A 24794-nucleotide genomic window follows, 5' to 3' on the forward strand; every position below is an offset into this window, starting at 1 on the left:
AGAAGTTTTAAAGCTGGAAAATGCTCATGAGCATCCCACAGGGGCTGGGACAAGAGCTGGGAACTTCCCCAGAGCAGCACATCCAAACCTATTTCTGCCCCAAGGATCCAGGAGCACATGGGGGTGGCCCATTTTTCACAGATATTTCCCTTTCATGCTCCTAATCACTGGCATAATAGAGAAATTTCCTTTTTTCCCCCCAGTTTTCCGAGGAGATCTGCAGATACTCACCCTGTTACTGCTCAGGTTATAAGGGGGGGCTAAATCCTGGCGGCTTGCAGAAAGCTGGAAGAGTTAAAAGAAGCAGAATTATTTCTTAACAAGAACTTCAAAAAATTCATAACTATGCCTCTTGGCTAGTAAGGCTGAAAACAGTTTTGTGGTTAAAGCAGAAACAAAATCCAAGAAATTAAAGGTGAAAATTTAATTCTTGACCTGGGAGGAGCCAGAATTTGTCATTAGTTTGATTACCAGTTCTATCAAATGATTTCTTTCCAATTTTTGGGTAGAAAAAGTCTCATTTTTATGCACAACACTGGTACAAAGTTAAAGTTCAGCATATACTTGTAACTTGTTTTCAAATCTTCTAAAGAAAAAGAGACAAAAAATATCCTTCAACTTGGAAAGGAAATGAAACATCTCCATTGTTCAGGGAAAAAAAAAACAACCCAGCACAGAGGGGTGAAAAAGAAGGAAATTCATTGCTCTCTTCCATGACTCCAGGACCTGAGAATGAAGAGTGGAGATGCCAGCAGGGAGAACTCACCCGATTCACGTTGGGGGAGCTCAGGCTCCTGCGGTAGAGTTTTCCTTTCCCCATCAGCTGCTCCTTTACAGCAACTTCCTGGCAGTCACAGAGAGCAAAAATAAGCAAATAAGTGTATTTGGCAAGAATTAAAGCCCTGATCATCCCAGGATAGCTTTGTCTACGCAAGTAAAATGTTTCTGAGCTGCCTTGTGGCACTGGATGCTGTCTGTAAAGTTTACGCGGCTAAAATTATGAATGGGTAAATTTTAACATCTGGTATTTTGCTGATTGGCACGTGTAGGATTTTGCAGTCTTGATTCTAGGAGATGACAGAGATGCAAAGACTGAGACTTCTCTTTCCTACCTGTGCTCCTATTTTAATCCTTTAAACTAATTATAAATGACAGGGAACTTGCTTTCAATATTTTAAGTGCATCACACTTCCCTGTGAATTTATAGTGGGCAGGCACAAGCTCCAGCTTGTTTTGCATAACTTTTCTCTTTGTGCTTGCATAATTTATATCCAGGAGAACAATTTTCAACAAATGTTTTTCTCTCCTGTATTTTTCCTGATAACCAGATCAAGTTATAGTACTTAAAATTAACCCAATCAATGTCTTTTTTTTTATTGGCAGGATGGCTTTGGTGAATTCAAAGTAGAATGTGGGCAAAATGACAAAAATTCTACTGGCAATTGCAGAAACTATTGGTAAAGCTTCAGAAAGCAAAAGCTTGTTACAGACATGTTTTATGAAAAATCCTTTCCTTAGGATTTTTTCTGCTGAGAAGCTGAGAGGCCTCAGGAATAAAATGTAAACAATGATTATATAATTATAATTATATAGTTGTTATCTACTGCTGTGGAATGCAATAGGTGCATCTGTGATTGGCCTCATGTGGTTGTTTCTAATTAATGGCCAATCACAGTCCAGCTGTTTGGACTGTCTTGATCAGTCACAAGCCTTTGTTATTCATTCTTTTTCTATTCTTAGCCAGCCTTCTGATGAAACCCTTTCTTCTATTCTTTTAGTATAGTTTTAACACAATATATATCACAAAATAATAAATCAAGCCTTCTGAAACATGGAGTAAACATTCCCATCTCTTCCCTCATCCTGGGACCCGCGTGAACACCACCACAAAAGCCAAGGCCACAACTCCTTTTCCTGAACCAGAATTAGCAATGAACAGCCTTAAAACCAAACCAAGCCCCCCAGAACTGAGCCCTGAGCAGGGAACTCCCATCCCCATCCATGCTGGAGCTGAGCCAGGACGTCTCTGCTCCCCTGGACCTTTGCCACAGCCCCACTTTGGGAGGCTGAGGTGTGCACTGGGGTGGGTTTTGGGGTTTTTGGGTGGTTTGTGTGCGCTCAGGAGGGTGTTTGGATGGCACACAGTGTTCTCAGCACCCCCTGCTGCAGCCAGACCTGGCGCAGCCGGTCCAGGGTCAGGATGTTCTCCACGGCCAGGACGCTCCGCAGGTATTTCTCAATGTAGGCCTCAGAGTCAGCTGAAGCTGCATCTTCCACGTTTGCTGCCATCCTGGCCAGTGCCTCCCTCTCCTCAGCCCCTTGAGCATCCTGGGGAGGCAAAAAGAGAGGGTAGAACTTGAAAATAAAACCAAAATCTCCCATGTCACTCCCAGAGAAAATGCATTTTTAAACCACACGGCACCAGCTCAGCACTGTTTGTCATTAAGCTCAGAGGCAGATGAGAATCATGGAATAGTTTGGGTTGGAAGAAACCTTAAAACTCATCCCATTCCACCCCCTGCCATGGGCAGGGACACTTTCCACCATCCCAGGTTGCTCCAAGCCCTGTCCAACCTGGCCTTGGACACTTCCATGGATGGAGAGTCCAGAACCTCTCTGGGCAATCACTGCCTCACCACCCTTGGAGAAAAGGATTTTTTTTAAATATCTGTTCTAAATTTCTTCCTAATACCTATTCTAAATTTCTTCCTAAATATCTATTCTAAATTTCTTCCTAATACCCAATCTAAGATTCTCATCCAAATAAACACCTTGTGACATGTAACCTGCACAGGTGCTCCTGCCACTGTCACAGACAACTCAAGCTGTACGTGGTTATTGTTTTGAGGCTTTTTGGGTTCTTTCTGAGAGTCTCACAGCAAGACATTGCCATTAATTAGCAAAAGGGCTGCATTCAGATATTTCATAATTAAAAAGTGCTTGAGCACATTTGGGGCGTTATCTAACCTGAGAGGAAAACAAAATTTCAAGTGAGCTGCAAGAAGAAAAAAAATAGAACACTGCTTGAGAAGCATTTCAACACAGAGAGCAAAATGCAGCAGAACATGAAAGAGCCAGGCAGCAATCAGAGTTTTGGCTCTTCATGTGTTAATGTTTTCACAAGTGCCCTGATAGAGCATCTCTTTGGAAAGAAAGGATTAGCATCTAACTGGGAATATGCTCAGGAATCAAGAGTTGCATAAAGACATTACTGAGAAAAAGCCACTTTGTTGTTTTTTTCCACAGATTCTCGTGCTCCCCACAGCAGGCACTTCACCTGCCCATTTTTCCTCCCTCTTTTTCCCCCCCATCCCTCTTCAAACTGCCTCTTCAAGGACCTGAGCAAATAGATGCTCACTCAACAAAATCCACAGTGACACTGATGAGACAGAGGCTGCTGCTAAGTCACAGCATGCACAGGAACAGGCTCCATCTTTTACAAACCACAGTTTATGCTGGCAGCAGCAAGAGCCAGCATGCTCAAAATGAGGGGGAAAAGCACAAAATTAGAGGCTCTTGGCCAATTTGAGACACTCTGGTTTCTTCCTCACCTCTGGAATGTTTGAGACTATCTCAAAAGTGACGCCACAGCCAGGGATGGAACTTCGGGGGGACATTCTTCGGAGGAAACTCTGTGCAAAACCCTGTGGGGGAGGAAACATGAGGAAAACGTGGATTAACAGATTCCAGCTGTGGATTAACAGATTCCAGCTGAAATAAATGCAGTTCACAATGAAAGAAGCCCAAACTCCAAAGTCTAACCAATAAAGAGCCAAAGACTTCAACTTGGGAAAAATAATTTGCTTGCTTATTGTGGATACAGAGAAGGAGTCACTTCTTTCCTTGCAAGGTGACTGTTTCACCAAGCATCAGCTGCTTTTAGAGGTGCTTTTTTTCTTTCCTGACAGAGCCCTAGGTGACTTGTCTTGAATATTGACAAGTAGAGACATTAAATTCTTGACCAAAGAGATCGTTATGAAGAATGATTTAAGGGGCATGGTCATTGTTTATGCTGACTTGGCGCCTTGCAGGGTTAAGAACTGGACTGTTGAATTAATGCAGAGATGAGTCATTCAAAGATGCTGCTGAGACAAACTCCCAGGAAAGGTTATTGACGGGGGTTTTTAGAAAAACAGGAAGAAAGCCAAAGATTCTGTGTCGGATGAAAGTAAAAAAACGGCACTGACTAAATCTGTAGAAAACAGAATTGATGAAGACTTCACCCGATTGTGATTATTGGCACATTCAATTGATCTGTTCAATACAGTCTCCCATTCCACATGACAAAAAATTCACTGCTCTTCCCTTGCTGAGAAAAAGCTTCTGCCTGATGGAAGCACCAAGAACTGGGGTTCTACTTGCAGCACCGGGAGTTGCCTTCAGGGTTTCTGGGTGTGACCACACCTCTTCCCTTTGCTTTTGCTACAGATTTTAACTACAGACGTGCAACCAGAATAACAATCCAGGCTTTCTGCTTTGTCATTATCACTGCCAGGGGAGGCTGGATTCTCAGACAGTGCTGAACAAACTCCTTCCTCCCCCATCAGTCTCAGGATTTATATTATTTTCAGAGCATGATGCTGCAAATGGAATGACAACTTCACTGCCTGCCATTTATCAAACACCCTGCTCTTACCTACACATTATTGTAAGAACACCAGCTGGAAAACATAAAAGGACCAAGAGTGATTAACTCTGGTGAATTAACACAAGGGATCTCTCCTCCAACTATTCCTAGCTGATTTCTAAATACCTGGAGGTGTAAATATAAATGGTTAGGGCTAGGGAAACACACAAGTTCCTTTATACAAAATACAAACTCCGACCTCAGGAGAAATTAACTCTTCTTTTTCCAGTGAGAAAGCACTTAGTGGTTAAGAGAAAAATGAATTCCTCATATTTAGATGCCTTAAAAAACAAGTTGTGTCACCATCCACCACACAAGGGATACCAGGAAAACAACTCGGCAGCTCAAAGCCTCGCTGGACGCCGCTGATCCGGCACTTCCACCCGGGCTGAGATGGGAGGAGAGAGGAGGGAATGTGAGTCCTGGGAGGTGGGAAGGGCTGCAGGAGCTGTACCTGTCTGCCATAGACGTTGACACAGATGCGCTTGCGCAGCACCAGCTGCATCTCTGCAGGGTGGCTGAGCTGGACAGTGGCTCTGACAATCAGGTAAACCCTCTCCTCCGCCGCCGTCCCCTTGCTGAGCTGGATGCAGTCGTGGACCGTGGAGTCCCACGAGGCTTCTGCTTTCACCTGCAAAAAGGGGGGGGGGAAAAAAAAATGTATCCTCTAATAAGCATAATTAGGTGTATAATTAACCGCAATTAATTAAGCATAATTAGCAAAAATACATAATACATAAATTTTGAGAGTCGGCTTCTCCGTTTCGCTCCCTGTGAAGAAAAAAATCCCTGCACTTGAGAAGAGGCCATTTAAAAATCAAGATCAGTTTGCCAAATGAAGATGTTGGGATTAAAAATGCCAACTTGCTCAAACTCTGGAACATTTCCTCTTGAAAAAAGATCTTTGAATACCCAGGATCATTGCAAATAAATTATAAAATATGCAGAAGTGCAGGACCATTTGGCCTAATTTATTAAGATAAACCAGAGAGCAACAGAGATTGCAGTGGAAATCTTCCATCACACCACAAAAATTCTCCTGTCTGTATTTGAGAAATAACTTTGCTGAAGCCTTTCTAACAATACAGCAAAAGCTGGAATTTTTCCTCTTGCATGTTAAAATACAAGTATTAATGAAGATTTAAATGGTGTATCTTCAAGCCATAAGAAAAATGGTCTGAGAGCCAAATATCCAGGCTCTAAACACAAATCAGGACAAAAAAAATCCCTAATAGAACTACCAGGAATAAAGCTCCTCTAGAAAACAAAAAATTTCAGAGATAGAAGCAAAATTGTAAGGAATAAGTCAGAGATTCTAAAGCTAATAGCAGAAATTAGAAACCAACAATTGTAAAATTGTGAAACTATGAATTATGTGGCAAAATGGAGGTTAACGAGTGTAACAATGCAGAGGTAAAAATGTTAACAATTAAGATTGTTTGGTTTTTCAGCTGGGGCTTTTGTACTCCAATTTGCTCAGGGGTTTTGCTTTGTTAAATACAAACTGAATCTCAGGTTTTTGGGATGAAGGAAGATCCTTGAGTTTTACTATTTTTCAAATCATGGTTATACTTTCAGTGAATATTCCTTGAAAAGACAGCTGCTCACAGGAGAAACAAGTGCTTTATCACTTTTATGACCTATTTGATGTATTATTTTCACATGTGGACATATAAAAAGAACAATTAAAAGACTGAAATTCCCTGGTCTGCAGCTTCTCTTACCTCACTGTCGTGATGCTTCACAATCTGCAGCTCAAAGAATTCCTCCTCCTCCTCTGCCACCAGAGTGGCATCCCAGCCTCCTGCCTCTGGGTCATCCAGGTTATCCTGGGAGCTGAAGTCATCAGCTGCAATCAGGAGGGGATGTGGAGGGTGAGGAAACACAAAGAAATCACCCTTTTTAAAAAGCATCAGCAAGTCAGGAATTCACATTTTCATCCCCAGCTCCCCACCATGGCTACTTAGACTTCACCAACAAAATTAAAGCTGAATTGTTCCACTCAAAAAAAAAAATCCAATTTCTATACAGAAACTGTGCACAAAGATTGGGGGACACAGACTCCAAGGTGCCCAATAAAGGGCAGGAATCTCCCCCCGTGGCAAACACCCCTTCCTTGCCCACAGGTGGATTTTCAGCACTGAGCTCATTTGGCATTAAATACGTGGTGCTGTTAAGATAAACTGCTGGTTGCACAGGAGAAAACACAGTAATTTTAAATCATTATTAAACAAACTCTTAATCTGGGTTTTGAGAAACTCAACCTGTCCTGGCTGGACTCCCTGGCCATGAATTATTAACCAGCTCCTCTCTGAAGCCATTGGATCCATGGATGTGCTGTCCCAGATGGACAAACCACCAGTGCCAGAGGATTGCAGCACTCCCAACAGGCTGAGTGTCACCTCCCCTTCTCACCTGACCCCTCTCATCCAAATGTTAACCCTCTTTTAAACATCCCATCAAGGATTTATTTAACTGATTGCTCCCTGGATTTTTTTGGGGCTTCTTGGTTCCAACTTTCCATCTTTGGTAGGAGCATGTGAAAAATACATTGTTCAAACTGGATCTTGTATTGGGATGCACTGAAACAAGGGATTATTACAACCCTGTGGTTCCTTCCATACATAGTATTATTTATTTTGAAATATTAAACAATAAGTTTCAGGAAAAACGGACATTTCTCCAATTAATCCACCTGCCATTCCAGGCTTTTGTTAATTTCAAGCTTGCTTCAGTTCTGAAATATCACTGGCTGGACAAAGTTTGTTTCCAAATTACTCTGCCATCTTAAGGAGCACTTACCATTCAAGTCAAGGAATATAACAGGAATGTGAGTTTCCATACCAGCCACAGGAGTCCTAAAATACAAGACGGGGACAATGGTGGCATTTAAAGTAAGAGAGATTTACCCAGCACACGTCCCTGGTGGTCCAAATCCCCAGGACATTGTATTCAGTCTGCAATTTTTAGTCAGACCACTGATAACCTTGGCAAACCTCTTTTATTTTAATTTACTGCTTCAGATTCCAAGAGACTCAAATAAATTAGTATTTCTTTCATATCAGCTCTCTTAGAATTATTATCTTCTTTGACCTCTGCTTTCTGAAGTGTTTTCTCTCTCCTAAATGCTAATAGCAAAATTAAGTTTATTTACTCTGACACACACATTCATGAAATGCAAACCTCTCTACTTCAGTGATGACAGGGAAAATGGGGCATCAGAAAAGCCAGTCTCAAAGTTTGTAAACTAACACTGATGCTGCCATTCCACACAGTTATTACTCTTTCTTACAAAACACATCTTGAGCCAAAACTGATGAATTAACAGTGAACAAGAGTCTTGTAATATATAAAGTGCTTGAATCATACTGAACATTTCCTCTGGTGCAAACCAGATTTTTCCTAGAGCAAGTTACCTGTTTTCAAACCCAATGAAACACACTGATGTGAAAGTTATGTGTTTTCACTATGAACTTGATATTTTTTTTATGTTTCAGAAGCTCTGACAAACTTCAGCTTCAAACTCCATGACATTCAATTCCATCAATAAATACTGTTAGAGGCTTGCTCAGAAAAGATATTCAGGATGTTTCAGGTAACTGAGGATGAGTTTGAGGTGAAACAACCCCAAATCCTTATCTGCAGTTGTTGCTCACAGCTGATCCAGCACAGCAGCCTCAGTCTAGTGCTCTCTACTATTTTTAATGTTCAGAAAATTACATGGAACACTTGCTGACTAAACGGAGTTTGTTCTCAAACCAGGAGTGCAACAAAATGCTCCTGGAGATGCAGTTTTATGATGAGAGGGCAGCCTTTTAAGTGAATGAACTAGGTAGTTAACATATTAGCTAATTTTTTTAAATGGCAAGTGCAGTGGTAATAAATATTGATTCCTTTTTTTCAGAAGGTTATAATTACACCCTGATCAATAACAGCATCGTTTACCAAACAGCATTTCTGGATTTCAGAGACACAACCTGATAAAATAATTTAAGCAAGAGGCCTAATTTTAACAACTTTGCTCACGCAGGGTACAGAGGCCAGATTGAGGAGAGAAAAAAAAAATGGCCACAGTCCAAAGGCAGGAATGGGCTGTGCATCATTTTTACATCCCTCCTCTGGGAATGGATGTTCCTACCACTCTGCTGGAGCTCCAGGGATCCCACTGCCAGCAGAAGGAACCATCACAGCATTCCTTTCTTCTGTGAGGGTCAGCCTCATCTCCAAGAGCTGAGCCTCCCGATCCGCGTCGTCCTCGGTTTTGTCTGCAAGGAGTCAGGAGGGCAGTCAGGACAGCAGAGCAGCTGAGAGCCTCTGGCACATGACAGGGATTTTGTACCCCCCATGACAGAATAAACTCGCTCTGCCCACAACCCAGCACACAAAGAAACACCTCAAACCAACAAATAATTTCATAGAGGCTTCTCCAGCTTTAACTTCACCCCCCAAAAAAGCAAATTACTGCTGAGTTCAGAGATCTAACTCTCCATGGACATATTTTCTAAATGTGACAACATATTGAGATAAAAAGTGTGTGCCCATCTCTCAACCTTTTGCCTATAGCAGCATTTTCCTTACCAGGCTTCCCCACGAGTTTCTGCAGCTGCTGATCAAGGTACTCCTGGCGCTTTGTTAAGGCACAGAGCCACTTCCGACGGAGCCTCTCCAAATCCCTGTCCTAAAAAGGGAGAAAAAACCACATTAAATATTGCCCCAGGAAAGCCAAAGCTTCCTGATTGTGGTTTGCACATTTTCTACAAACCTTTCTGCTCATCCTACACCCAAGCAGAAGATGAAGACACATCTAAACCCTTCAACTTTCCAGATTTTATTTGAAGTATTTTTGCTTGCCAACTCTTTAGCTTTTTTTCTGTACTACCCAGCTGAAAAAACCGCTTCATTTTATACAATTCTTTGCCTTCAAACTATTCCAAAACTCACTAACCACTGGAGCTGGAAATCCCACTCCTCACCACTCCCCTCAGTGTTTAGCGTCTTCACGTCAGGAATCCATCCCTACCCCACATCATCCCACTCTTATGGCATCTGCAAATGTGCCCTTAAAATGATTCAAGCGCTCATGTCCTTTAAAAAAAACCCCAAAACACCTGAGTATCCCTAAGAACATTCAGTTCTTCCTCTAATATGCTTTAATCTGAAAAGTTCTGCATTTGTAGGAGAGAATTTTTATTTTTTACCTGATAACTGTCCATTTCATCCTCTTCTTCCTAGGCCAAAACACAAAAAAATGCCATTAATTTTTTTTTTTTTTGATAGCAGGAAACAGTGAATGCAAAAGGTGTAACTATTTTAAGCAGTATTAACAGTCTTACATAAAAATAAAAGTCTGAGGTTAGCTATGGTCACAGAATTAAAACCCACTGACATCCCAAAGATTCACTGATATCATCTCATCTAAACACCAACCAGAACAATCCAATAATTATAATGGAAAAATTCACAGTAATGTTAACTACCAGAAGTCTTAATAATTGAAATAAAGTGGAATACAAGAAAGAAACAGGAGAAACGCCTTAAAACGTGTTGATCCTGGACAGCAAAGAAAAATGCTGTTTTACCTCTCTAGGACTTAAGTGTTTCAGCAAGTGCTGAAAAATCAAAGTCTGGTATAGAATCCCAGAACTGTTAAGGCTGAAAAAGACTTTTAAGACAATTGAGTCCAACCATCAACCAGCACCACCACCATGGTCAGCACTGAACTTCAAGTGACAAATCCACAGTTTTTTTTAACACTTCCAGGGATGGGGACTCAACAACTGCCCTGGGCAGCTGTGCCAGGGCTGGAAAACCCTTTCCATGAAGGAATTGTTCCAAATATCCCACCTGAACCTCCTCTGGCATAATTTAAAGCTGTTCCCTCTCATCCTGTCCCTGTTCCCTGGGAAACATCCCAATCCCACCTGGTTGCTCCCTCCTGTCAGGGAATTCCAGAGAGGAAAATTCCCTCCTGAGCCTCCTTTTTCTCCAGGATGAGCTCCTTTCCCAGCTCCCTCAGCCTCTCCTGGGGCTCCAAACCCTTCCCCAGATCCATTCCCTTCCCTGGACATGCTCCAGCCTCTCAGGGTCTCTCCTGTCATGGGGAGTCCAGAAATGCCCCCAAAACTGAGATGTGTCCAAATAATTGGAAGTAACTTTGCTGCAAAGGAGAAGAACTGTAAAAATCTACTGCAATTATTGGGGAATTAGAACAGCAGCCACACCAGGAGTGACAATGCAGACATTAAACTTTTTATTCCCATAATTTTCCCACCTTTAATTCTTGACCTTCATCCCAAGCAGAGCCACTTGCAATGAGCACAACTGCTCCTCCTCCTCACAGGGAATGGAAAAGGAATGAGGGCTCCAATCCTCAAGGACTTATTACTTAGCTAGTTAAGCAAAAACGAGCCACCAGAGCCTACTTTTCCACCTTTACCATGAAAGCAAAAACTTAGCTAAGCTAAAATTAAAAAGCAATAGAGAAGAGGCATTTCCTTAGTTCAAGGTCTTTAGAAAATCCTTTCACATTCCAGAGATACCTGATTTACCTGAGATGAGAGAAATGATAATGAGGGACTGAAAATCCAGGTGCTGATGTCCAAAGCCTATTGTAAGCAACAGGTGTCTTAAAATCTGATTTTCAATGGCCCTTTCCCATGGGGGTTATCAGTGTCAGGCATAACTCACTGGTTTCTCTCTCTCTCAAGCTGGGTTGAAGTCTTTCTCCTTGATAGAATGTACTATTTTGGGGACTGCCAGCTCTGTGGGATAAGTCTGGAACTGGTCAGTGGATCAGGAATTCTCTGGGGAATAAATAAGGTGAGGCACACAGGATGCTCCCCTGGGAATTCTGCCTACAAAACAGGCCAAAAGGGGCACTTGTGGGTCAAGGAAAAACTGCAAGAATCAATCATGCTGTCCTAGGAGAGAAACTTGCTCCACTCGGGAGTTTCCTGGCTTTATAGGAAGGAAATGTGGGTATCAGGGGTTGCTGTGATGGAAAAACTGCAGGGAGAGGCAGCAGGAGCATAATGGGGAATAACAAGAACAATCTGCCCAGGATGTGGGAAAAAATCCCCTTTTTGTACCCCAGACACACAATGGGAAAGGACTGCCCAGGTTAGGAGACAACAAAAACCCCAAGTACTTCAGAGCTCAAAGGAAAAGCCATCCTGACTAAGCAAAAAAAGGGGAGCAGACATGGATTGGATCATACATTGTCAATAAGGTAAATATTTTGGGACATCTCCTACTTTTCCACTTAGCTGGCCTTGTCTCAAATCAAACAAGTTCAGAGACCTGTTCTGCTGCACCAGATTTTGGCTTTGCCAGCTACAGGGAGTCACTGAATTCTGATTTATGTATTGGGGGAAAAAGTCAAAGTGCACCAGAAACTCACAGGAGCACTGCAAGAAGACAATCCCTAAAAAGAGAAGGATGCACATGGTGTGCAGTTTGTATGAGACTGTCCAAGAACTGTCCAACATCTACTGGAGGCCATAAGTGCTTCCTTGAATTGTAATATTTGGAATTCTAACATTTGGAATTTGACACTATTCAAATATATGTTGCACTGATTTAATTTGAATTTTTAATTTGAATACTTTAAATTAATTTTTGTTTTGAATACTTACTTAATATTGCTTTCCATGTCTAATATTTGAAAAATATTAGACATGGAAAGCAATAACAAAACAAAAATAACAAAAAACCCCTAAGGATTTTAGGAATATTTGCATATTCTTTTCTTCTTTGAGTGTGTTAAGGCTGTACTGCTTTCAAATATAGGAAAAAATCCCAACCAAAACCAAAACCAGAAGAGACACAAAACATCTTAAAAATGTTATTTTTGTCATAAGAAATTATTCCCTTGATGCTTTCCAGCTCCTGGAAATAGCTGACAGTAAATATTCAGAGTTTTACCTGATAATTTTGTGACTTGACATGTTTTATTTGAACACAGCCAACACCAACAGATAATATGGATTCCTCCATCAGTGGCAAGGTCCCAGATTCCTGCACAGATTTCACTTCAACCTGGATTCGTCGAGATTGCCCCTGGCCAAAAAAGAACAATTTGAAATGCTTGTTTTTAAAAAAAATTAATATAAAGTGCTCTAAGTTTAATTCCAGAGAGACCTCTGCTGGCAGCCATGGCAAAGAGAATTAAATTTTTCTTTTGGGAAGAATAAAGTGCTGCAATCCCAATGACCCAGTGGTCAAGAGATCCCCTTCCTGTTGCAATTTATGAATTTACAGAGAAAAATAAATGTTCAGCATTCAGCAGCTCCCCAGTTGATTTTTCTGGAGGGTTTCCAAACACAACCTTATATGATTTTATATTTAATACTTTTGAAGGTAGAAAATGGGATCTTTTTCCCACCTATAAAAGAGCAGAGCAAATAGTCCAGTTTGGTGAGCTACTGGAATTTCAGTGAACTTTTCCTGGCTCTGCTCTCCTTGGCTGAAAATTCTGACTCACTGATGGTATCAGTGCAGTAAAGCAACTGCTCTTTAGTAAAACTGTAAGGGGAAAAAAGTAAATTAAAAAAAAGAAAATTAAAATAAAAATCAAAGGAGTTGGTGAGGTCAGAGGAGCAGCCTGTATTTAACTTTTACTGATTGGTGTTCTTTGGGCAGCAGCTTATCAATAGCTCATCATTTTAAAAATGTGAGCTGCTCAGTTAAGCATTAACAATTTAAAGCAGGTATAATTCAAAGAACAAAGGAGCGCTTGGCTGGAAGGATCAAATAAAAGAGAACTCCTGGACCTCTTTAAAAAATGATGACGTTCAACGGAGACTGATGTCCCTTCTGCCAGGTACTGGCACAGGACAGGGCACAGGACAGAGCAAAAAGGTTAAGGGAAGATTTTGATCACCTTTAAGCTGAGTTTTGCTTTGTCTCCTGCTTTACATCCGTTTTCCACAACATCACATTTTGCACCTAAGCTTGACACTTCCTTGGCCACCTTGGCCACCCAAAGCAAAGCCCCCCAGGTGTTTTTTGCACAGCTGGAACCCTCACCTGTCTGAGCTGGAAGATGCCTCCTGAACAAAGGAGTGCTTGGCTGGAAGGATCAAATAAAAGAGAATTCTTGGATCTCTTTAGGAAAGAATGAAGTTCAGTGGAGACTGATGTCCCTTCTGCCAGCTGCTGGCACAGGACAGAGCAAAAAGGTTACAGGGAGGGTTTTGATCACCTTTAAGCTGAGTCTCCCTTTTTCCATCTGTTTTCCACAACATCACATTTTACACCAAAGCTTGACATTTCCTCGTCCACCCAAAGCAAAGCTCTCCAGATGTTTTTGGCAGAGCTGGAACCCTGCCAGTGCCACCTCACCTGTCTGAGCTGGAAGATGCCTCCCTGAGCAAAGCAGTGCTTGGCTGGAAGGATCAAATAAAAGAGAATTCTTGGACCTCTTTAAAAAATGATGAAGTTCAGAGGAGACTGATGTCCCTTCTGCCAGGTGCTGGCACGGGACAGAGCAAAAAGGTAACAGGTTACTTTGATCACCTTTACACTGAGTTTTGCTCTGTCTCCCACTTTACATCTGTTTTCCGCAACATCACATTTTGCACTTAAGCTTGACACTTCCTTGGCCACCCAAGGCAAAGCTCCCCAGGTGTTTTTGGCAGAGCTGGAACCCTGCCAGTGCCACCTCACCTGTCTGAGCTGGAAGATGCCTCCCATTCTGACTCCTGAACAAAGTAGTGCTTGGCTGGAAGGATCAAGTAAAAGAGAACTCTTGGACCTCTTTATAAAATGATGAAGTTCAGAGGAGACTGATGTCCCTTCTGCCAGGTGCTGGCACAGGACAGAGCAAAAAGGTTACAGGGAGGGTTTTGATCACCTTTAAGCTGAGTCTCCTGCTTTCCATCTGTTTTCCACAATTTTGCACCAAAGCTTGACACTTTCTTGGCCACACAAAGCTCTCCAGGTGTTTTTAGCACAGTTGGAGCCCTTTCTGTGCCACCTCACCTGTCTGAGCTGGAAGATGCCTCCTGTGCTGACGTCCTTGGCAGGGGTCACCTCCACTGGGCAGTACTCCCCGTTCTCATTGAGCTCCAGGATCTGCACCCACAGCTCCACTTTGCGCGTCACCTCACTCCACCTGCAGAACAAGTCATGGACTGGGTTTTTTCTTCTCTTTTGATGGTTTTACCCCCCACCCAAAAAAAGGAATTAAAGCATCAAAACACTGAGCTTACAGTGCAGACTGAAATAGCAACAACTGCTGCAAAAAATGCACCATTTGTGAGCACACAGGTAGCAGCTGTGCAGAGCTTCTAAATTTTCCTGGCAGCCATTTTAGTCAAACATCAGAAATAAGCCTTTTCCTGATTCCAATACAAACCCCAATCCCACATTTCAGCTCTGGTCTCAACTCCTGCCACAGAAGCTCAGTGTTGTCAGGGCAATCAGGCTGAGATGGAAGACAGAAGAATGAAATATGACATTGTCTCACAAGCTATCAAAATTCAGAGCACTTTCCTGACCTCCTTCATATCACTGCCTTCTCTCCAACTCTTCCCAGAGCTTAATAAGAAGCAGCCATTTTTGTAGAACTTCAAAATTAAAAAGGATAGAGGTGCTCACTACTTAGCTGCCAAACATAACCCATTATTTTAGAGCACCCTTTTCCTCTTTGCCATATTTCCCTGGCTTTTATTTTAAATTTCCCTATATGCACCTTAATAGTCAACACAAGCTTAAGCTGCAAGTAAAAAGAGAAGTAACTGCCAATAAATTAAGGTGCAGAGCTGCCTTCTGATTGAAGAGGCAAAACAACTCACATTTAAGAAAATGCTACTACAATATTACTTTGGGAACAACAAATGGTGCCAGCAAACAAAAAGCACCTCCCTGCAGTCTGAATTACATAATATTGCATATTTATCCAAGTTGAAGTAATAAGGAATAAAACTTTTCCAGTGGCAGCATTACAGGGATGGCATTTCATAGCCAGGAATGAACTGGAGTCATCCAGTGGCCTTCAGTTCAAAATCTGACTCTTTACCCCAAACCTGCTTCAAAACTGGGCACCTCAGGTGGTGATTTTTCCCAAATTCCAAACCAAAGATTCATTTCCCACACGTACCTGTCCCGAAGGCTGCGTGTTTTGGCTTGAATTATTCCCAAATCCCACAGGGCTGGGTTTTTTCGGTCCCCACTCTGTTTGTGTCCGTAAACTTCAATGGCCAAAGCACCATCATAAAGATGTTCCATGAAGTCTTCAGAAATATTCACAGAAACCTCCTGGAAGGGACAAATCAGTTGGTAACTGTGACTACAAGACTCAGGCTGGGAGATTTTACTGCCTTAACTTTAATAAAAGCATTTAGTAAAATTAAAATCCCCCTGGTTCCCACGACACAATCCAGGGGAAAGGAATTGTTGGCTCAGTTTGTAAAATCAGGAGGCAGGTCAAAGGAATGTGATTTTCCAAAGATTAAAGTCTATAAGGAGCTGGAAAATGACCACAGGCTGTTGCAAGCCCTGAGCCAATGGCTCAGAAAAAAAATCAAAGCATTTGTTGCAAGCTTCAGAATCAGAAAATCAAAACTCATCAGAAGGTGTTACATCCATTTCACAAATGGGAAGAGGAATAAATTGCCCAGTGTGATAAGAAGTGATAGAACATGATGACAGCTGGGGTGATTTGGCTGAGATTCATCCAGCTGACTTTAGATGTCTCTATAAAATGCTCACCTGCTCCAAAGCCAGTGGGAAGAAAGAGTCTGTCCTAAATAGTCTGTTCTGACCTCTAACAACCCAACTTCAGCATGTACAGCAGCCCCACGGCCCAGAATTGGGATATTTCTCTTCATTTCATCAGAGTTTAGAGTGATCAGCTCAGACAGTGACACCATACAACCTCAGATAAATATCCTTCATCCACAGTGAATTTTACTGTGGATAAATTCCAATATCAGTTTCTCAGATGAACTGATATTTTCCTTTTTTAACCCACTTCACCTTCAGTGATTTTTGTACAAATGACCACTGCAGAAGAATCAAACTTAAATGGACTCTGAAGACATTTGAATTCCTATTAAAAAAAAATTAGCGTATCAACATAATGAAATGAATAATGGTATTAGGGCATCATGAAATAAAATGTGAGAAAGGATGCAGATAAAACTGCTACACAAACTAAACCTGCTTTTTTTTGCCTGCCTTACAGTTTAATGAATAAAACAGAAAAAGAAATTACATTGCAGTGGTCAAAGACAACCATGCACCGTGGCTCCTTGCTGATGGAAGACTGGGAAGGATCCACCTCAGGTGCAACAACAACTGGCTCCACTTGATCCCAGAATGTGTATTTGCAGAACACAAAGTTGGACAGGTGCTGTGGCAAACCTGTAGCTTGAAGTATTTTAATCTGGAAAGGAGGTGAGAAAGAAATGAAAAGCACTTATTCATCAGGCAATGGAATTAAAAACATCACCTGGCAGAACAACCTTCCACTGCAAAGGATAAAAAATAAGAAGAGAAAAAAATAAATAAGAACATGAATAAAAAAATTAGAACAGCAAACCAAAAACAATTTAGCAAAATAAAATTTCTGCACTGATACTCATTGGAGGCAATATCTGGAGTGCAGCAGCTGAGGACAGTCACTAGATGTCACCAGGCTCATACTTCCTGGAAGGGACATTCTGCTTATTTTTATTGGTGAAATGCACCAAACCCATTGCAACTGAAGAGGAATACAATAAAATCTCATTTTTCCAGTGGCTCCTTTATGCTCCAAAAATCCTGGGTTTAAGATACTACTTGTTCTTATTCTGTGATGCTGGAAGTAACCTAAAATGAACCCCAAAGAAAGCAAAATTAACCTGTTCTCTCATCAAATCAATGCCAAATAGAAACAAAATGCTGTGAATTCTCATTCTGATCTAAACAAAGCCATCACATTCACCATATTTTTAATAAACTTTTATTCTCCATTTTTCAAATTAAGACCAAATGAGTTGGACGTCTGCAGTATGACCCTCAGGATTAGGCAGGAGAATTTTTTGCCAAAATGCCCCATCCTGCTTGTAAGCACTGGAGCTCTATGGGACAGGATACAAAGCGGGGGGGGGGGGGGGGGGGAAGCACAATTTCTCCCAAACTGTTCATATTGTCCAGAAGTCAGCAAGGCTGGGGACCAGACCCTCTAATGTTGTTTGCCTTTCTTTTCTTACCTGTAGCTTGTAGTTTTATTATCACAGAACTGCTAGTAAATACTTGCTACTAATTTTCTTCTTATTATTAAGAGTAATAAAAGCTGTTAACACACAGAGTACATATTAACCCACAGTTATTATAGTATTAATATTATAATAGTAATATTACATTAATAAATAATATATATAAATATTAATATATTATAATATTTAACATACAGTTAAAACACACTGTACATATTTTACAAAATATTTAATATTTAGGGAACGAAATATCATGAGAAACAGAAATATTAATTGATAATGATTCCTAGAATGATGGGAGATTATCTCCCATCTCTTGCTTGGATTCTGCAAGATATTCTTGAATTGGATATTGCAGTGCCAATCCTAATACAAAGACCTTCTCTGGATTCCAAGAAAATTCCTGGGGTGAGCCTTTGGCATATTAATGCAATTAATGAAAGGAACAACCCCCAACTAATTATCTTGCGTTACTTCAGCCATTCCAGAAACAAAATAAGGTTACAAAGAGAAGACATCCAATGTCCAGAAGCCAAGGATTTCTTTCTGACTCAGGATGGGGAGAGAAAAGGCTGCTCAGAGGTTGGGAGACACCTGGAACTCACCCTGCAGACAAGTTTTCTCTCTGGGATGTCATTTTCATTGGAGTAGTCAGGGCTGTCCTCACCTCCCACCAGCCTGTCATCGATTTCCCCGCTCACTCGAACAACTTCCACGTGGAGACGGCCTGAAACCTGGCAGGGCATGAGTCAGAGTTATTTGTGTGCCAGAAAACAGTGACAGGCTCACCCCCTCCCAGGCTGTAAGCAGCCAACACTTTATTCCTTTCTGCACTCTGCATTTGTTGCACCACGTGAAGAATGCTGTGGAGCAAGGATCAAAAAGCCTTTGTTGCAAAAACCATAAAGAAATCAGACACTGGGGTGACTTAGGGAACAATTTCACCTTCAAACCAGTCTCTGGAGGGTCTGCAAAGGGCACACTTGATGCAGAGCATGGAGAATGTTGCCTGGTGTGCTCTGCTGCCTTTGAATTTGTTCTTACAGAATATATGTAAGAACTTATTTTCTTGATGGCAGGCAGTGAAACCAGTGGAGCTATAGCTCATCCTCAGGACTTATTTTGGGCTATTTCCCTCTGGAAGCTTTCTCCTTTCACAATCACCTTGCTGGGATTGAGAACTGTCTGAAAACTCCAGTAAAATATTATGGGATTTACACAATTCCACACTGTTAGGGAAGAACTTGAGCACGTGAAACTGGAAATTATCTACTTTGTGCTGGTAGTGAGATCCACAGGCTGTAATTAAAGAATGATTTTAAATTTTAGATTTTAAAGAACGACAAACCTCTCCCTTCTGATTGATGATTGGAACAGCATATTGAAGCTTCACATCATAGAACAGGCACTCAAGGAAAACATTGGCTACTCCAATAAGGCTGTGGTTCTCCTGCTCGTCGTAGAAGGGATCAGCTCTCCTGAAATAAGCTCTCATCACCTGCAAGCAAATCCAGAGTCTGTCAGGAATCCAAACCTCCCAGGAAACACTTCTCCAAGTGTTTGGCACAACCAGCCCAGTAAAAGAAAAAGGGACTCAAGCAAGAGGCCAGATTAGATCACAAGAATGGAAATGAATTTTATTTTGGATAAGGCCTGTCCTGAGCAAGTCCTCCTTAACTTTGCCAGACTCCTGAACATTAACTGCTGTTGTGTCACCTGCAGCCTCCTACTGTGTGCTCCATTCCCTCACCAAACTATGCATGCAGGCAGGGATCAGAGTGACAAGATAAGGGTTAATTAAATGCTGAGCATCAATTCAGGACTAGGAAAAGCAAAACCTGAGGGAAACTCAGCTCTTTGCATATTCCCTCCCCACCTCCACCCAACAATCCTCCTGAAAATGCAACAGGAATGCAATTACAGGAGGACTTTTTACTTACTGGATTGTCTTCCTCACAGTCTTTCCACTCCTGATAAAGGTCCCTCATATCCACCAGTCGATTTTCCAGCTTTTCCAGTGACCAGATCTGTTTGCCTTTCCCTTTCCTCCTCACCTGGATTGCAGGCTCACTGAGAATTGCACCTCTCTGTTTAACAATTAAAGGGATGCCAAGAAGGAATTATTGTCAAAACAGTGAAAAAAGAGTTTAAAACTAACACAAACTTGAGAATATCTTTGGGAAAAGTCTGTTCTTTTTTTTACTCTGGCTTGAGCAGCCAAATCCAAGTGTGACAGGCTCTGAGTTCAGCTGTCACAGTGTATTGGTGCTCACTTTAACTGGGCAGTGTAATCACAGCTACAGGCACTGGTTTCCATGGATTTTCACCTTGCATAAGTGTTAGAAATGGGAACATTTAAGTATTTCACAAATACCCTCAAGTCAGAGCAGGCCTGGAGCTCCAGCTAAAATTACCAATGCCTGCAACTTTCAACTAGTGCAGACACTTAACCCCCTTTATCATTCTGTCTCTGGATGTGTCTTCCCCAGAAGACTGTGAGAAAAACTTCTAAAACAACTGACAAAAATTATAATCCTGGAATAAAATCCATCTGCTGTACTAAAGACAATCTGAGTATCACCAAAATACTGATTTGGCTTCAAGAAACAACACCAGCTTCAGTTGCCAGCTTGAGACACACAAATCTGAGTTCAGATCCCTCCTTCCAAAATTTCTAAGATGCCTGGGAACAAATGAAATCCTCTTTGCTCCAGTTCTTCCCTCCATAATGGGGATGGCAGAATTTTCACAGTTCACTGGGATGATGCAAAGTCAAATGTCCACAAAGGGATGGTAAACACTTGCAACAGATGTTACCCAACCTGCAGAGACTTTGTCACTCTGCAACAGCAGCAAGTGGGAACTTCAACACCAGGGGAAAGGTCTTGCACCCAAATATTTATCTTTTAAGGGACATTGTAAGATTTTCATGGTATAAAATAAGATAAGGATGTAGCAGAGATGTATTTAATGCACATTAGTGGAAAACTAACTCAATCATTATAGTAAGAGTAAAAGAGATCTGAACACTGAGGGACAAACTTACTAAACAACCATTTAATTCAAGGGTGACTGTACCTTGCTGTTGGCATTAAGGCTTGAAGCTGGGATCTGGAGGGTCACTTTGTACTCTGTCCTCTTGTCCAGTTCCTCTCCAATAAAATTGGCTTCTCTCACGTACAGATTTGCTTTAACAATCTGCTCTCGCAGCTTCCTCAGGCTGTGGGTCAGCATTTCTTCCCTGAACAATGGGAATGTGAAGGGGAGACAGGGAAAATCATGAGGTTCATGAAAAGCAAAATAAATGGATGAAGAGGCAACTGAGAGCTTGTGGGTGAGGATTAAAGAGGGAAGGGACAGGTGACACCAAAGTGGGGCTGCTACAAATATTGGACAGGTGAGCCCCTCCAGAAAACCCAGAAGAAACCTCATGCTCACAAGCCCTGGACTTCAGCAGACCTTGTGCAAAGGTCTGGACACTGCTGGAGAGGGACTTGGGACAAGGGATGGAGGGACAGGACACAGGGAATGGCTTCCCACTGCCAGAGGGCAGGGATGGATGGGATATTGGGAAGGAATTGTTCCCTGGGAGGGTGGTGAGACTCTGGAATAGAATTTCCAGAGAAGCCGTGGCTGCTCGTGGATCTCTGGAAGTGTCCAAGGCCAGGTTGGACAGGGCTTGGATCAGCCTGGGATAGTGGGGGTGGGACTGGAAAGGGCTTTCAAGTCCCTTCACACCAAAATAATTTTATCATTTTTAACACAAAAATCAGGGGTATGAAATTACATTTCAACTGGGAAAACCCCCCTCATCTGTATGAATTTAGCAATATGAAAATCAGGATGGATTTTCATCCATCAAAGTGTCCAGCTTTGGACACTTCTCCATGCATCTGCTGAACAGGCAGCTTTTGTGTGGCTCATTCCAGAGTTCTCCCACCACAGGTGTGGATGTTCCATGTTACAGAGAAAGGTTTATTTAGATATGAGCCACTTGCTCACTGGCTTTCCTGCCAAGTGTGAGAAAAAGTGGCAATTCTGCGCAGCCCAGGAATCTGGTGCCACAAAACATCCCAGGCACACACCTAGCACCTTGTCAGGCTCTCTGAAATATTTTTTCACTCCAAAGTTGCTTTCCTATCTCTATTTTTCATGACAATGTCTTTACCACACTCATTTATTTAGAGCTTCATCCTCCTCCTGCAGCTGCTCTTTTTGACAGCAGTAGTGGAAAAGATTATTTAGGGGCTGAAGTAAATAACCCCAGTGTCATCACCCAGGAAGAGGCAGAGTGGACAGTGACCCCTCTGTGGTTATTAAATGGTTTTTATAATGATCTGGATTCAAATTATTTGTATCATCCTCTTACTCCCTTTTTTTTATTTGCCTGCCAGAATCTGCCCAGGTCAGACAGCTGGATCTGAGTCAAGAGGAAAAACTCTCCAGCAGCTGAGTCATGCATGACCCATGAAAGAACAAACTCTCATAGACACCTCAAAATTTCATCCAATCATCTCATCTTTAGTTAAATTTGCTGCTGATCAGGATAGAGCCTCTCCTTAACAACAAAGCAGGAACTCAGTATTTCTCATATTTTCTACTATTTTAGGTGTGGTTATTCTGGAGGTGTTCAAGGCCAGGTTGGATGGGGCTTGGAGCAAACTGGGATAGTGGAAAGTGTCCTCCTCATGGCAGGGGTGGAACTGGATGGTCTTTGATGTCCCTTCTGTGATTTTTAGATAAATATTTTGACCATGTCCTCCCCAAGTCCCGACACGAGTCCTCACAGAAATCCACCGCAATTGCAGCGCAATGAAAATTTTACCAAATTTGCTGCAGAAATTTGACAGAACACCCCTGATGGCCCCAGGAGGGTACCCACCTCTCCTCTGCCCACTGCCTGAGGCGCTGCTGGGCACTGGGGGAGTGGAAGGAGAACCTGTCCATGCTGCGGAAATGCTGCTTCTCGGGCGAGAGCCGGCGCCGCAGCTGCTCCAGCTCGTGCTCGTACATCAGCCTCTGCCTCTCCAGGGCTGATCTCTTCTCCTCCTCGTGCTGCTGCTCCAGGCTTTGCAGGATTGACTGCATTGGGTCTGGGCAGAGTTTGAGAATAAAGAAACACTGCAGTGAAATCCATGCTGAGGAACATCCTTGATGTATGGTGTGAGCGCATGGATCAAATAAAGAGACTCTGGTTTTGTTGTAGTGTGTATTTAAAAAGTGCTGCTGAATTCTGAAGCAAAACAAATGTTTACAAGGCAGATGATTTAGGAGAGTTAAGAAAAGGGAAAGCCCAAGCTGAAAAAAAAAAAAAAAAGTCCTCCTGTTTCCCAAGATAATGTCATTCTGGGACAGCTACATAAGACCACAAAAACTCAAAAACATGGTTTCAGAGACAGAAATCACTGCAGTTAATGCCTGAGTGAGACATAACACAAGAAAAATAAACAGCCAAGTGAAAACACTTTGATTTGAGACTGCAGTTCCACCAGCATTCCACTTCTGGCTTTCCCCTCAGCAAGAACTGCCAAACCAAACAGTCTGCCATGGTTATTTTTCCCTCCTCAAGCACAAAAATGACTGTGATGAGTCATTCGCAAGAAAAATTCTCCAAAAGGAAGTTATAAAGGAAAAAGTCTGTGGTTATCCTCATATTTTGTAAACATTCCCAAATAATTTTTTGGGGCTCCTTACCATTACTACCAAGAGCCTTCATGGTGACTTCCATCTGGGCATACTCATAGCTGAAGTTAATCTCACTGGACACCTCACTGGAATTGTCTCCATCTATATCCAGCTGCTCCACACTGTTGCTGCACTTCATGGAGTTGTCCCGCTCCTCTTCCTCATGATCTGCCTTCTTTTTCTTCTTGGGCAAATTCAGCCTTTAAATAAGAGGAAAATTTTTAATTAAATGGCTCAGCTCTGAAACACAGGGTTGCTTTCAAATATTGTTAAAATTCAGCAAAGCCTTGAAATCAGAAGATTTTTTTTCCCTTTCAAATTTTATTGATCTCCCGTGGGTGTAATTTTCCTCAGGGCAAAAGCAGGAGCAGAAGGTAAACTAATTAATCCATTCTACATTCTCATAATTAAGTACCTCATGCTACCAATAACACAGTTTAGATAATCATGACATTTTTTAGTCATTCCACATCCAAATAATTTAGAGGCAATAACGAAGTGATAGCTCACTTTTTTACATGGGTTCTTCTTTTAAGCATGAAATAAAGCAATGACATTTTAGATTATCATTCAAATCCACTGATTTTTGAGGTATTTCAGAGGGTTTCAAAGCACAGTCTAGAACAGAAAACATCTACCAGTGATCCTGTCTGATACAGGAAGGTCACAGATGTGGCTGAGACTACAGGGGACAGAGAGCACAGTAATACCATCTAGCATTAAAAACCAGTCTAGCATCAGTATTGCTTTTATAATCCTCATCTTTCCTTGTACTTTAAATCAAAACAAAGTGGTTGCCAATTTACAGTTCCTGGAATAACTTTTGTTACCTGAAGAAGTGGTTGTTTCCCCACAGGATTCTGTCTCCATGGTGGAGCTGGATGGGACATACGACAGCAGAGCCATTTACAAATGTCCTGGGAAAAGGCAAAAATCTAAAATAAATATATTTATATGAAGCTTCACTTTTTCCCCTCCCAGTATTACTTTCATTACTGCAACAAGTAAAGGTAGGAGAAAAGATTTAGGGATTGCAAACAGGCAAAATATTCCCAGAAAATTCACTGATCTACCCAGTGCTGTTTCATACACGCCTCAAATTCAGGTATTTTTGACCTCTTAAGCTCATGAAGTTCAGTACATTTAGACACATATTACTACAGCTGTGTCTGGGGAGTAAAATTAGGGCTTAAAAATGAGCAGCCTGAGAAAACAAAGTCACTAGAAAAAACCACTTGCACACTGCTCTGAAATACAGACACAAAATAGAAATATTTGAA

General features: G+C 41.8%; 1 protein-coding gene across 2 annotated transcripts in view; it reads right to left on the bottom strand.

Annotated features, from left to right (window-relative positions):
- The window catches only part of KIF13B (kinesin family member 13B), a 123592-nt gene that overhangs the window by 25330 nt on the left and 73468 nt on the right, over positions 1–24794 (bottom strand). For both annotated transcript variants that reach the window (XM_054291693.1, XM_054291692.1), the window contains exons 15-35: positions 24345–24431; positions 23524–23714; positions 22712–22922; positions 20908–21070; positions 19770–19916; positions 19178–19327; positions 18435–18563; positions 16845–17015; positions 15729–15886; positions 14609–14741; positions 12551–12685; positions 9826–9855; positions 9206–9305; positions 8766–8892; positions 7430–7485; positions 6352–6476; positions 5082–5258; positions 3552–3644; positions 2176–2328; positions 767–844; positions 232–285 (exon numbers count right to left, since the gene is read on the bottom strand). In XM_054291693.1, coding sequence (XP_054147668.1) covers positions 232–285; positions 767–844; positions 2176–2328; positions 3552–3644; positions 5082–5258; positions 6352–6476; positions 7430–7485; positions 8766–8892; positions 9206–9305; positions 9826–9855; positions 12551–12685; positions 14609–14741; positions 15729–15886; positions 16845–17015; positions 18435–18563; positions 19178–19327; positions 19770–19916; positions 20908–21070; positions 22712–22922; positions 23524–23714; positions 24345–24431 — 2668 coding nt within the window. The remainder of the gene's footprint in view (positions 1–231; positions 286–766; positions 845–2175; positions 2329–3551; positions 3645–5081; positions 5259–6351; positions 6477–7429; positions 7486–8765; positions 8893–9205; positions 9306–9825; positions 9856–12550; positions 12686–14608; positions 14742–15728; positions 15887–16844; positions 17016–18434; positions 18564–19177; positions 19328–19769; positions 19917–20907; positions 21071–22711; positions 22923–23523; positions 23715–24344; positions 24432–24794) is intronic.

This window comes from Melozone crissalis, unplaced genomic scaffold (genome assembly GCF_028551555.1).
Source record: "Melozone crissalis strain CALT ecotype California unplaced genomic scaffold, PUWL_Pcris_2 ptg000106l_1, whole genome shotgun sequence".
Classification (NCBI taxonomy): Eukaryota; Metazoa; Chordata; class Aves; order Passeriformes; family Passerellidae; genus Melozone; species Melozone crissalis.